Genomic DNA, 11,513 nt, shown 5'->3' with positions numbered 1-11,513 from the left:
CTACATTTGGGGGGCTTTCACACAGGCAGTTCAGTCCAAACCAGCAGAGTTTGCATGGAAAATTGGGAACCCAGGACCACCTGTAGGACATTGTGCGAGTTGTCACCATTAAAATATTCACTCCAAATATTCCTTTGAAGGCGACTTGTACATGTTTGCACTCGTTCAGGAAGTAAAGCAACCTGCATGTATTTTAGTTGATGACATCATTTGTTTCCGCAACACCTGTATACCAAAATGTGGTGAGTTGCGGTGTTGTGTTCTCCATCCACATTTGTAATGATGTGAGATGATAAGAATGGACTGGACTATCACACTCGCGTTGTACACACTCAGACCAAGCATACCCAGTGCGAAAACCACCTTCATCTACACCCTGAGAATGTAAAAAGTTTCATGGTCATGGACTTTCTGGCTCCCCCTACTGGATGAACCGTCATTGGTGCTGACTCTTTATCTTTTAGCAAGGTTTAATATTGCCTGGGATGAGAAAAATTTCCAGAATTTAACATGAATTACTTCTAAATCAAAACACACCATTTGTATTTTCTCTCACACTTCCATGAGTCTTCTCCTTTTCGTGATCTATGCCATGATCGATAGTAAAGGTTCCAGTTTCTATGGACTCGCTTCTCTTCACAGGATCAAACCTCGTGGACCACATCAGCCGACTTAACTGTGACACACAGCACACATTAACATCAGTATTATTAGTGGTCTAGAAATTTTAAAGTGCCCCATTAAGCTTCACATATGCTGTGTCATCCTGACCTGTTCTTCTGTGGGTTTCTCTGTGGCCAGGCTGATACAAACCACCACGGCGAGTGTGAACAGTGAGAGGATGATTGAGAAATACAGGTAGTGCACATATTTGATTACATCAGGCCTGGTGTCTGTCTCGTAGCATTGTGGTAAAGGGTAGATGAAATCCAGAATCATCCTCACAACACCAACCAGCAGCCCCAGCACCAAACCCCAGAATGCCCCCTAAATCACACACAGTGTAAAAGACAAACATGCAAAAGATTTCAGAGAATTACACACATCATGTTTCATTCCTTATAGCCTTAACACATGTACATGCTGGATGTAGACCCAGCAAAGAATGAACAAGTCCAACTTGTTCAGTCATATTGTAAAATCATTCATTTTTCCATTTTCTACCATTAGCACTGTTGACTAGAACTGTGACTAGAACATTTGATGTCATAGTGGTAAAGCAGTTATACGCTCAGAACAAGGCCATATACAAGCTAAGATATATACAAGATAGACAGATAGATATTATTATTAATATTCTTATTATTCTAAAATATAAAATTATAGATATTATTGATTACACCCCCCCCCCCCCCCCAAAAAAAAAAAACAACAACAAAAAAACAACACACACATTGGGTCTTTTTTATGCCCATTATCATAAATCATTATAACTCTGAAGAATCTAAGGCTATTCACTGGACGCAAGTTCACCTCAGCTCGACAACATTACCTGGTATTTTTCATTCCAAGTCTAGATTTAGTGCCCACAAGAGCTCGAGGCTGACAAGAGCGGAAAGCAGCGTGGTTTTTAAGATTAGCTTTAATTTCAGTTTTCAAACTTCAGTGTGTCATTGTGTCTTAGGTATTTTGTAATTAATTTGAAAATCAAATGAACGATGCAACTTACTGTACAATGAGTCAAAAGGTCTCATATTTACTTTACCTAAAGTTATCGCTGATGCTATCAGAAAGTCATGGCCTAATGGTTAGAGAGTCTGACTCGTAATCCTAAGATTGTAAGTTCGATTATCGAGCCGGCCACGACAGAGGTGCTCTTGAGCAAGGCACCGAACCCCCCAACTGCTCCCAGGGCACTGCGGCATAAATGGCTGCCCACTGCTCTGGGTGTGTGTTCACGGTGTGTGTGTGTGTGTGTGTTCACTGCTGCGTGTGTGCACTTTGGATGGGTTAAATGCAGAGAACAAATTCTGAGTATGGGTCACCGTACTTAGCTGTATGTCACATCACTTTTTTGTAAAACAGTTCACCTTTGTAATTGGTGATAAATATTAGAGTTCTGTATAATTATACACAGGTCATTACACCATGTGACATTATAATGAATAGTGAAACTGTACATTACAGCATGAGTAAACGCTATGAGGGATTTTTTATAACACATTATAAATATTCTATTTTTAAGGAAATATAAATGTCACTATATTTTTATATTTACAAGGAATCACTGACAACAATAACTAGAAAATGTACGAATATGGCCTTCATAGAACGGGCTCTGATAGAGTTGGTTAACTGTATGGTCAATATACTTTTTTTGTGTCAAAGCACACATAAAATAGGGTCAATAACAGGTCAAAAACACACACACACACACACACACACACACACACACACACACACACACACACACACACACACACACACACACACACACACACACAACCTTCTCATTGGTCCTTTTCCAGAAGCAGCCTGCCACGAACACCACAGTGATAGGTGGCTGCAGGTAGTTGCTGATAGACTGCAAGTAGATGAAGAGCTGGCCACCTTGACTGGCCTGAACCAGAGGGATCCATAGCACAGACACCACCACCAAGATCAGCACAAATACTCTGAGCACACACATAAACACAAGATCTGTATGCAGTGAAATGAATGAGAATAAATGGTAGAAACACGAGTATACAAAATAAAACTCAAGAAACAGAAACAATAGGCAAGCAATTTGTCAATAAAACCTGTTGAGGATTAGGTAAAAGTTCATTCATTTATTTAATAATCTACAGAAAATGCTTTATACTGTACAGACTAGCAGTGGATGTGTAGCCAGCCCTGGGAAAATAGGGACACTGGGTGCAGGGACAAAATTTGCCCTGCATAAAAGTATAAAATCAATTCTCTGAGCCAATGTTGGTTTCTTCTGAGGACTTTTGAATACTTTGGTTTCCTCTCACCTTTAAAATGTGTGTGTGTGTGTGTGTGTGTGTGTGTGTGTGTGTGTGTGTGTGTGTGTGTGTGTGTGTGTGTATGTGTGTGTGTATGTGTGTGTAAGTGTGTGATCGTGACGATTTTAATTATTGTTCCATCATGAGTAAACTACTGCCACTGTTTCCAAGATGTGCTCTGGATCCAACATGACCCTGAGCAGGATAAAGGAGTTTCTAAATTAATGGCCTGGAAATCAATACTCAGATTGACTTAAAGAATTAAGTGTCACCCCTTAAGCTTACAGCTATATGTGAGTAACATTTGTATTAATCATTATCCAACCTGCCAACGATCATTAGCTCAAACTCTGAGGCAGCACGGCGGAGATATCTCCATAAGTCCATGGTGAACAGAGTGCTGGAGCTGTTAAAGATGGAGGTCAGGGAAGACATGAGAGCAGCTATCATTACGGCCATCATCAGACCCCGCAGACCTAAATGTATAGGTGTCTGTTAAACATCATAATTGCAAGAAACTCAGCATTTAAGATTAATACTGAATCAAAGAGGGGTAAAATACCCATAGGTAGGAGTTCCATGACTAGTTTGGCATAGGCGATGTCAGAGCAGCCCACAGAATTCCCACAAACTTGCTCACACACTTTAGGGTCTGCACAGCCAACCTCATCTGTTCAACCACACCAAATAGGACCAAAACATACTATACATTAACACACAGGACTGTCATGCTTTTAAATAAAAAACAATAAAATGGTTGGGTTCAATAGACATGTCTTTTTGGACCTGGAAAGAGGATTCGGCTGATCATGCCTGGCAGCACCATCATGAAGAAGGGCAGAATCTTAAGATAAGAAGCCATCAAAGAGCCTCCTTTAGCATGCAGCAGGTTCTTAGCAGCCAGTGAGCGCTGCACTATAACCTGCACAGACACGTAAGGTGAGAAGGGAACTTTTTCATTTTAGATATTTTAATATATACTGTATATTATATGAAAATCCAGCTACAAAAAATGTTTGTGTCTGCATTTTAATGATTAATGACTAATTCATAGCTATAAACAACACATTAAGTTAAAGTGTTTTTTCTTTAAAGTGGTATTTTACGATACAAATTTCTAATCTTAACAGTGCTGAACAGATAAGACTCCTGTTTTGAACTAGAGCAGAGAATAAACACACAATTATCTGTCTAACTGGCTTCAAACTTTCTGTTGTCATTTTTTAATAACAGGTCATTACATCACACCAGAGAGGATAAATGCAATGAATATACTGTCCTATATAATGAAATGAAATACATGTTGTAAAAATATTTTATAGTGTAATTCTATTAATGTATTTTTTTCACCGATGTGTATAAAGTGTAAGTAACAAAATTTGATTAGAATTTACTACATATATGAAACTTTCTTGATGAGCTTCCTTAAGCTAATAATTTACAGACATGTATATGATTGTCAATAACAAGTTGCAACAAAAGATCTGCTACAGAAGCCAGAATAGTTAATGTTAAAATAACTGAGTTGCTAAACTAGTCATTCTAGATATACATCAGCTGTGCTAATATTTTCACATCTACCAGTTCAATTCATGGGAAAACTTTGCTGGGTCTACATCCGGCAAACAGACCACCATTTCACAACGTTTTCTCATATCCACAGTGTATTTGCCATGACATGGGTGGCAAATCAGTAAAATAGAATTTCTGTGTAATGATGATGGATCTGTGATCTTATAGAATAATCCAGCATCCAGGATTTTATTGTTTAACAAGAAAAACACTATTTGCACAACTTCTATATTTCCCTTACCTGATCTGAGCACCAGTACCATATGGAGGGCACTGACATCCCCACCAGTACCCCTGGCCAGGGTAAGTCAGAGGTCACGGGATCCCGAAAAATATGGAAGGCGTCCTCACGAGGGATCCCGCACGTGGTGTTTGGGACTCTAATGGAGGGAATGGCATTCCTGTAGCCATCAAAAATGCCCTGCAAGCCCCCGACCTCCAAAAAACCTCCCCATATGCAAGAGTGATGGCAAATAAAGAAACAGGACAATGTTACAGCTACAATAGTGGTTTGTTTGTCCATCAAAAGTTCCTCAGACGATGTTGGGAAGTAGACATAAAGCGAATGATTGGTAGATGAGTTAAAAGGAAACTACATACTGAAGGTCATAAGTGTCAGGGCCCCAGTCAGCATGATGACAGTCTGAGCTGCATCGGTGTAGATGACGGCTGCCAGACCACCTAAAAAGACATTCTTCCAAACATGAGTACACAGCAGCAAAAAAAAAACCAAATCGTACAGGTCTTCTGTTTAATAAAGCTACATGCACTAAATAGAAAGCCACAAACTCACCTGATACTGTATAAAGCGCAGTAATGACAAGGAGAAGAATGACAGCAAGATAAATATTCCAGCCAAGAGCCTGCTGAATAAACACAGCCCCAGCGTACATATCCACCTGCACACATGGCATTCAACATAGCCTTTAATCCCTACATCTGTCCTTTTTTAAAACATGGAACACTGGTCAATATTTTATTATTATTACTTTTGCAAATAATGTGGAACCTCTGAGAAACCTGTTTGTTGAAACAATACTGTCTACTGTATTCCTGAGAAAATGCTGGTCCATGCTGGTGCAATTTCTCCATTCTTTACTCAATGAACTAGCTGGCTTTAATTATTGATGTTTTGGCATGATACTGGTAATGCATATATTTGTGTAAACACGTCTGAATAAACAACTTACAATTTAGTTGCTGTAGTATGTTGATATTCAGCATATAGGAGATACTTCAGATAAAATTGTAGCATCCACAGCATAATGGTAAGAGGACTGTTACATACTGTATATTTAAATGTTTTTTATGGGTCTAATCCTAAATTATTATGTGATTATGTCTTATTTAGGAGTTTTACCTGCTGACCACGAAGACTATAAAGATAGACATTATTTTTGTTCATGAAGGTTAGAAACTGGTAAACTGTTCAGATCATCAGCTACACAAACATGTAAGTATGTTGCTTGTCATTTTATGAATTTATGAATTTATAGCTTAGTTATAACTGTGCAGGTAGCATGCGATGATAGAAAGTTCACTTCCAGCTATATGAATAATACGTGAATAAACTCTGATTAGATTCTGGGAGGCTGAGCTTGGTGCATATGGGCATGGACTAGAAATTGGGTTCAGTGAGTAAACAAATCATTACAATGCTTCTTACAATAGATTACTGTGTAACTACATGCCAGTGTTTACCTAGTGCACCATTACACACAATTGCAAAGTTCATCACGTTAATTTTTCAGAAGCCCTGCTTAATTTTAGACCAGAGGCTGTTTACTTTCTTGGGAATATCGTCTGCTGCCTGCTGGCTTTGTAATGCAACCACTACACATGCATTATAGGAAACCATGAAAAATTTCTGTTTCTATTTCTGCTGAATCAATGTCTAGTATGCAGTGAAAATGGCTACATACGGTTATAAACTGTTTATACTGAATAATGGTTTTTCAAAAGTGAAGAAAAATTGTGCACATTGATAGACACTTACCGATATCTTTGTGAAGATGTAAATAAATAAATACAAAATTGCAAGAAATATCTGTATTCTTTTGCCTCCAAATCTCTTCTGAAGATATTCTGGCATAGTTGTCACCTAAAAGAGAATTCAAATATTCTTGTGAACTTTTTTTTTTTGGAATAAACTTAAATAATGATGTATTGATGTGTACAAGCCCTCTCACCCCTGAAGCTATGTAAATGGGGAGGAAAACCCAGCCTAGGAGCAGAACCACCAGCATACCCTTTAAGAGAAAAAGAGGAAAGAGTCTAATGATACAAACATTTGTTGAATATTGTCATTTTTATTTTTTTTTACAGAAAAGATATGTCTATATATGGATACGTGTCTACTGGAGCGTTACATTCCACTCGTATGCAGTGGGGCCGATGCCAGCCGCAGCTGCCGATCCAGCCAAACCCATGAAGTGACCGCTGCCTACGTTGCTAGCAAACAAAGATGCGCCTACCTGCAAAAATCACAAGGAGTCAAATAATTTACATATAAAAAAATATCATATTGTGTACAGATATTATGTTCACTGTCAGAACTCACCGGCCACCAGCTCATGTTTTTGCCTGCTAAGAAATATCCATTCACTGTGCTTCTGTTGGTTTTCCACATGGACTTGAAATCAGCAAAGCATTAGATTACATGTGTGATTTGTAATAACTCTTATGCTGCAGTGAAATACACAGTAAAACAGCACAGCCTTTTCAGATGTATAAAACAGATCTTTTATGTATTAAAAGTCTTACAGAAGAGCCTTTTCTGTGTTGCAGATCTGCAGCACCTTCTACACATTTAATATCAACATCCAGGCACCAGCATATGTCAAATACTCTGTAGGCTACTTCCCGCACCATATTTTAGCCTCACATAGCTTTTCTCACATAACTTTATCATCTTTTACAGTGCAGGCACATGAAATAAACCTAAAGTCTTCTGTAATTTCTTTAGGCTCCTGAGAATACAGAATCGTAAACAAAAGTTTCATGAGCCCAGTAAAACTCTTCATATGTCGTGGAAAGCACAAACATTTAACTAGTGTATTGGTAGAGGTTAACCTGGCTAAGAGTGAAAATGTAATATGTTGCTGTGTACTGTACACTGGTGCCAGAATGTTATAAACATTATTGACATATTGTTAATATTCAGTGCATAGATTGTGCTGTACGTTTATGACAACTGGAATAAATCTACATGTATATAACAATTTATAATAATAAGACTCACCACTTTTATTGGGTTTAATGCTGCTATTGAGTTGAATAATGTAGTTATGTTTATAAAGCTGTATTGAAATTTCTATAAATATCATAACAAATAGCTTTGCATCTCAGTATTTCTGGTATTTCCCTAACTCTGGTGTTAATATCCAGCCATCTATTCTCTACGCTGTATATCCTGCTGGGTCACAGGAAACCTGCAGCCTATGCCAGGAGACTCGGCGCACAAAGCAGGGTAACACCCTAAACAGGATGGCAGTCTATTGCATGGCACAATCATGCACACACTCATTGACTCACTATGGACAATCTTTATCTTTGGACTGGGGAGGAAACTGGAGTACCTGGAGGAAACCCCCATGGCACAGGGAGAACATACAAACTCCACACACACGTAGCAGAGACAGGAATCAAACCCCAACACTGGAAGTGTCAGGCAAGTGTGATAATCGAGCCACTGAGCTTCAAACGTCCCAACCTGGTGTTAAGATATTCTAATAAAAATCTTATAACTGAAGCTCACTTTACAGAATATTATACACTCATGACATTTGTCTTATAAGCACTTAAATTTATAGTCAGAAGTCTGTAGTTACAGTTTAATAATGAAAGTCTGACAAAGTCTACACTGACTAACAGTCTCATACAGCAGGGTTTCATATCACTGTATCCAAATATAGAGTTTAACAGACTGCAGAGTTCTCACTTTTGTAGTTAAAGCCACCTGCCAAGCTACTGTGTGTTTAATCATCTCTTTTATATAACTCTAACATAAGTCAGCATTGACATTGTCATAACACAACCTTCTGTCACGTGGCATTCCAAATTTTAAGACCAGTATTGTATTAGAATAATCGCTTATAAAATTGTATGCAGATAAGTCTATGAACATGATACTTAAGTAAAGGGTCAAAAAAGTATATATATATAATAATGAGAAGACCTTAATGACACACACACACACACACACACACACACACACACACACACACACACACACACACACACACACACACACACACACACACGTATCACTGCATTAATGTATGGATGTGCTTTTACATAAACTCACCCATACTCCTACTGCCAGGATCAATATAAAATACACAACAAGCACCGCAATGTCAGCTGCAGACAGAGTGTTTGGTCGGTTTGAGATCCCTTCTGTGGGTGTAGAGGAGACACTGGGGATCTCAGTACTAGCCATGATGTCAAAGGTCAAGTGTATTTCCCACTGGCGTTAAAACAGCAAATATAAGGCAATTATCCCATGTTCTTAAACACACACACACACACACACACACACACACACACACACACACACACACACACACACACACACACACACACAGACAACCATTAGAATGATCTAATCTATCAAATTAGAATAATCATCTATTCACCTATACATTCATTTATATTTCTATGATTAACTGAACCAAGAAAAAACATCTATGTCAATAACATGTTGTCAGTTACCACAAACTGCCCTTTTACCACACATTCAGTGACACGTCATTGCAATCAAACCGAGCGCAGTTTGTGTAGAGAGATTTCACGATGAATCATGTCTATCATTAAAGCCATCTCCCACACCCATTTGTCAGGTGTGAAAAAGTCATGAACAACACCATCTGGCCTTCGTAAAAAGCCGTGAAGTGAGGGGAAGAGATTCACTCACCGAGAATGAGTTTCCCTTCCTGATTGTGGAGCTACAGCTTCATAACACTGCAGTCAGAAACTCTCACCATTCAGACATTTCTAATATTGTCACCGGTGTAGAAAATCTTCCCCTATGACCGAGAGATCAAACTCCAGATTCCTCCTAACTCCTTATATATGAGTACACACGCTGGTTAAAATGTAAGTAAAGTTTATTACCAAAAAGTTAACAGAATCATGTTGCACTAGCAATTAAACAGTAGAGTGACATAACTTGTTAAAGGCAAAGTAAACATAATAATTGCAGGAACTTAAATGTAAGTTAATACATTTAATGATTAAATAAATTGCAGAAATATACAGACATTGAAGATCAGAACTGCAGCACAGCTACAAGGCAAGAACACCTTTATTCTGGCCTGCATTTAGGATATCAGTCAACTAACCAAAATAAGAACACTGTTTTGTACTGCTATAATATGCAAGTTATTACTTTACTCCTATAATAATAGAATTAATAAAAGAATTACTAAAAATATGAATGTTTTCCAAATATTTTTTAAATAAAAATATCACAACAGTGTTGATCGATTTCATTTTTCCTTTTCATTATATTCTTTTTTGTCTTTATTGCATTCTCCCAGGCCTATTAATCTTGTCTGTAAACAGTTAAGAAAATCATAATGTATACAAACAATAATAATCATAGTTCTAACCAAATGAAAAAAAAAGATAACTTAAATCCATTTATTAAATAGACAACATAAAAAAATGGCACATTTAAAAAAACAGAAGATTTCCATTATCGGTTATTAAAAAAAAAAAAAAAAAAAAAAGCAAACAGACAATAAAAAACCCTTATATTCTATTTTACATTTAGCATATGATAAAGCAAATATTGAGGAGCGCTTATCTATTTCTCTCATAATTTCATCTGATTTGTCGTACAATAAAAACTACCTATAGAAACTCTTACAATAACTCTTATACAGTAATATCTGGTTTTTTCATAATTTGCATGTGATATTGCACACTACTACATAAGGAATCACTTTATTAGTTAAAACATTACTTAGAATAATCAGAAATCTGTCATATATCTTTATCAGAAATATAGTATTTTATGTCCAAAGTGTCCAAGGTCTATGTAAGTATATTCTACAGAAGAAGAATCAATGTAATCTGTCAAATAACAGCCTCATGAATAAACATGTCAGAGCATTTATACGCAAAACAACACCAGAATTTCGTTCACAGTCCTGTTCACATTCCACAACTGATTCAGTACTATATCTAAGATAGAATGTGCATTAATGCAGTCACACTGTATAATGCTACTATAATCTTTGAACTTAAGACTTGTCTTTAGTTGTTGTTGTTTTTATTTAGTTTGAACATCTTCCAAAAACTCCATGTAACCTATGTAGCTCAAAAATGTGTCGGAATGGGAGCATGTATGCATAGGAACTAAAGGAGATTTTCCCCAGGTATGTTTGTGTTTGTTAGTATGATGAAAGTATTTTAGTGTGTGTATGAGATTGTGTGCACTTTATATTAGTGTGTTAACAGTATAAGTGTGTGTTTGTGTATTTGGGTGTCTCAGCACAATGGTAGGGGAGACACCATGCGAGGACTGCGTGGAGGATTTTCAGCAGCCTGGTTCTCCATTACAGCTCTCTATAACACACACACACACACACACACACACACACACACACACACACACAGAGAGAGAGAGAGAGAGAGAGAGAGAGAGAGAGAGAGAGAGAGAGAGAGAGAGAGATGTCATGATATTGGCAGACTTATATCATGACTTATACACTCACATCCAATTTATTAGCAACCCCTGTACATCTGCACATTCTTGCAGTTATACAATTAACCAATCATGTGTCAACACTGTGTAAAATTATACAGATAGAGATTACATGCTTTAGTTAATGTTCACATCAAACATCAGAATGGGGAAAAGTGTGATCTCTGTGACTTTATTAATGGTTTATTATTATGGTTATTGATGCCAGATGGGCTGGTTTGAGTATTTTAGTCTTTGCTGATCTACAGAGCATTTCACATAAGTTACCTTAGGGCATTATG

General features: G+C 37.4%; 1 protein-coding gene across 3 annotated transcripts in view; it reads right to left on the bottom strand.

Moving 5' to 3' along the window:
- The window catches only part of LOC113639472 (sodium/myo-inositol cotransporter 2-like), a 38,969-nt gene that overhangs the window by 770 nt on the left and 26,686 nt on the right, over positions 1-11,513 (bottom strand). Inside the window, exons 1-15 of one of the 3 annotated variants that reach the window (XM_027141350.2) lie at positions 9,436-9,592; positions 8,827-8,988; positions 7,081-7,152; positions 6,890-6,994; positions 6,710-6,769; positions 6,517-6,621; positions 5,314-5,419; positions 5,121-5,201; positions 4,762-4,967; positions 3,735-3,870; positions 3,511-3,618; positions 3,274-3,424; positions 2,447-2,615; positions 772-987; positions 538-676 (exon numbers count right to left, since the gene is read on the bottom strand). In XM_027141350.2, the coding sequence (XP_026997151.1) occupies positions 538-676; positions 772-987; positions 2,447-2,615; positions 3,274-3,424; positions 3,511-3,618; positions 3,735-3,870; positions 4,762-4,967; positions 5,121-5,201; positions 5,314-5,419; positions 6,517-6,621; positions 6,710-6,769; positions 6,890-6,994; positions 7,081-7,152; positions 8,827-8,961 (1,789 nt within the window). In that variant the 5' untranslated portion in view covers positions 8,962-8,988; positions 9,436-9,592. Of the gene's footprint in view, positions 1-537; positions 677-771; positions 988-2,446; positions 2,616-3,273; positions 3,425-3,510; positions 3,619-3,734; positions 3,871-4,761; positions 4,968-5,120; positions 5,202-5,313; positions 5,420-6,516; positions 6,622-6,709; positions 6,770-6,870; positions 6,995-7,080; positions 7,153-8,826; positions 8,989-9,435; positions 11,094-11,513 lie in introns of those variants that run through there. The other 2 variants (XM_027141351.2, XM_027141326.2) reach the window with 2 other exon arrangements.

Source organism: Tachysurus fulvidraco, chromosome 15, assembly GCF_022655615.1.
Source record: "Tachysurus fulvidraco isolate hzauxx_2018 chromosome 15, HZAU_PFXX_2.0, whole genome shotgun sequence".
In the NCBI taxonomy this organism is placed as follows: domain Eukaryota; kingdom Metazoa; phylum Chordata; class Actinopteri; order Siluriformes; family Bagridae; genus Tachysurus; species Tachysurus fulvidraco.
This window is presented reverse-complemented; position numbering and strand designations above follow the sequence as displayed.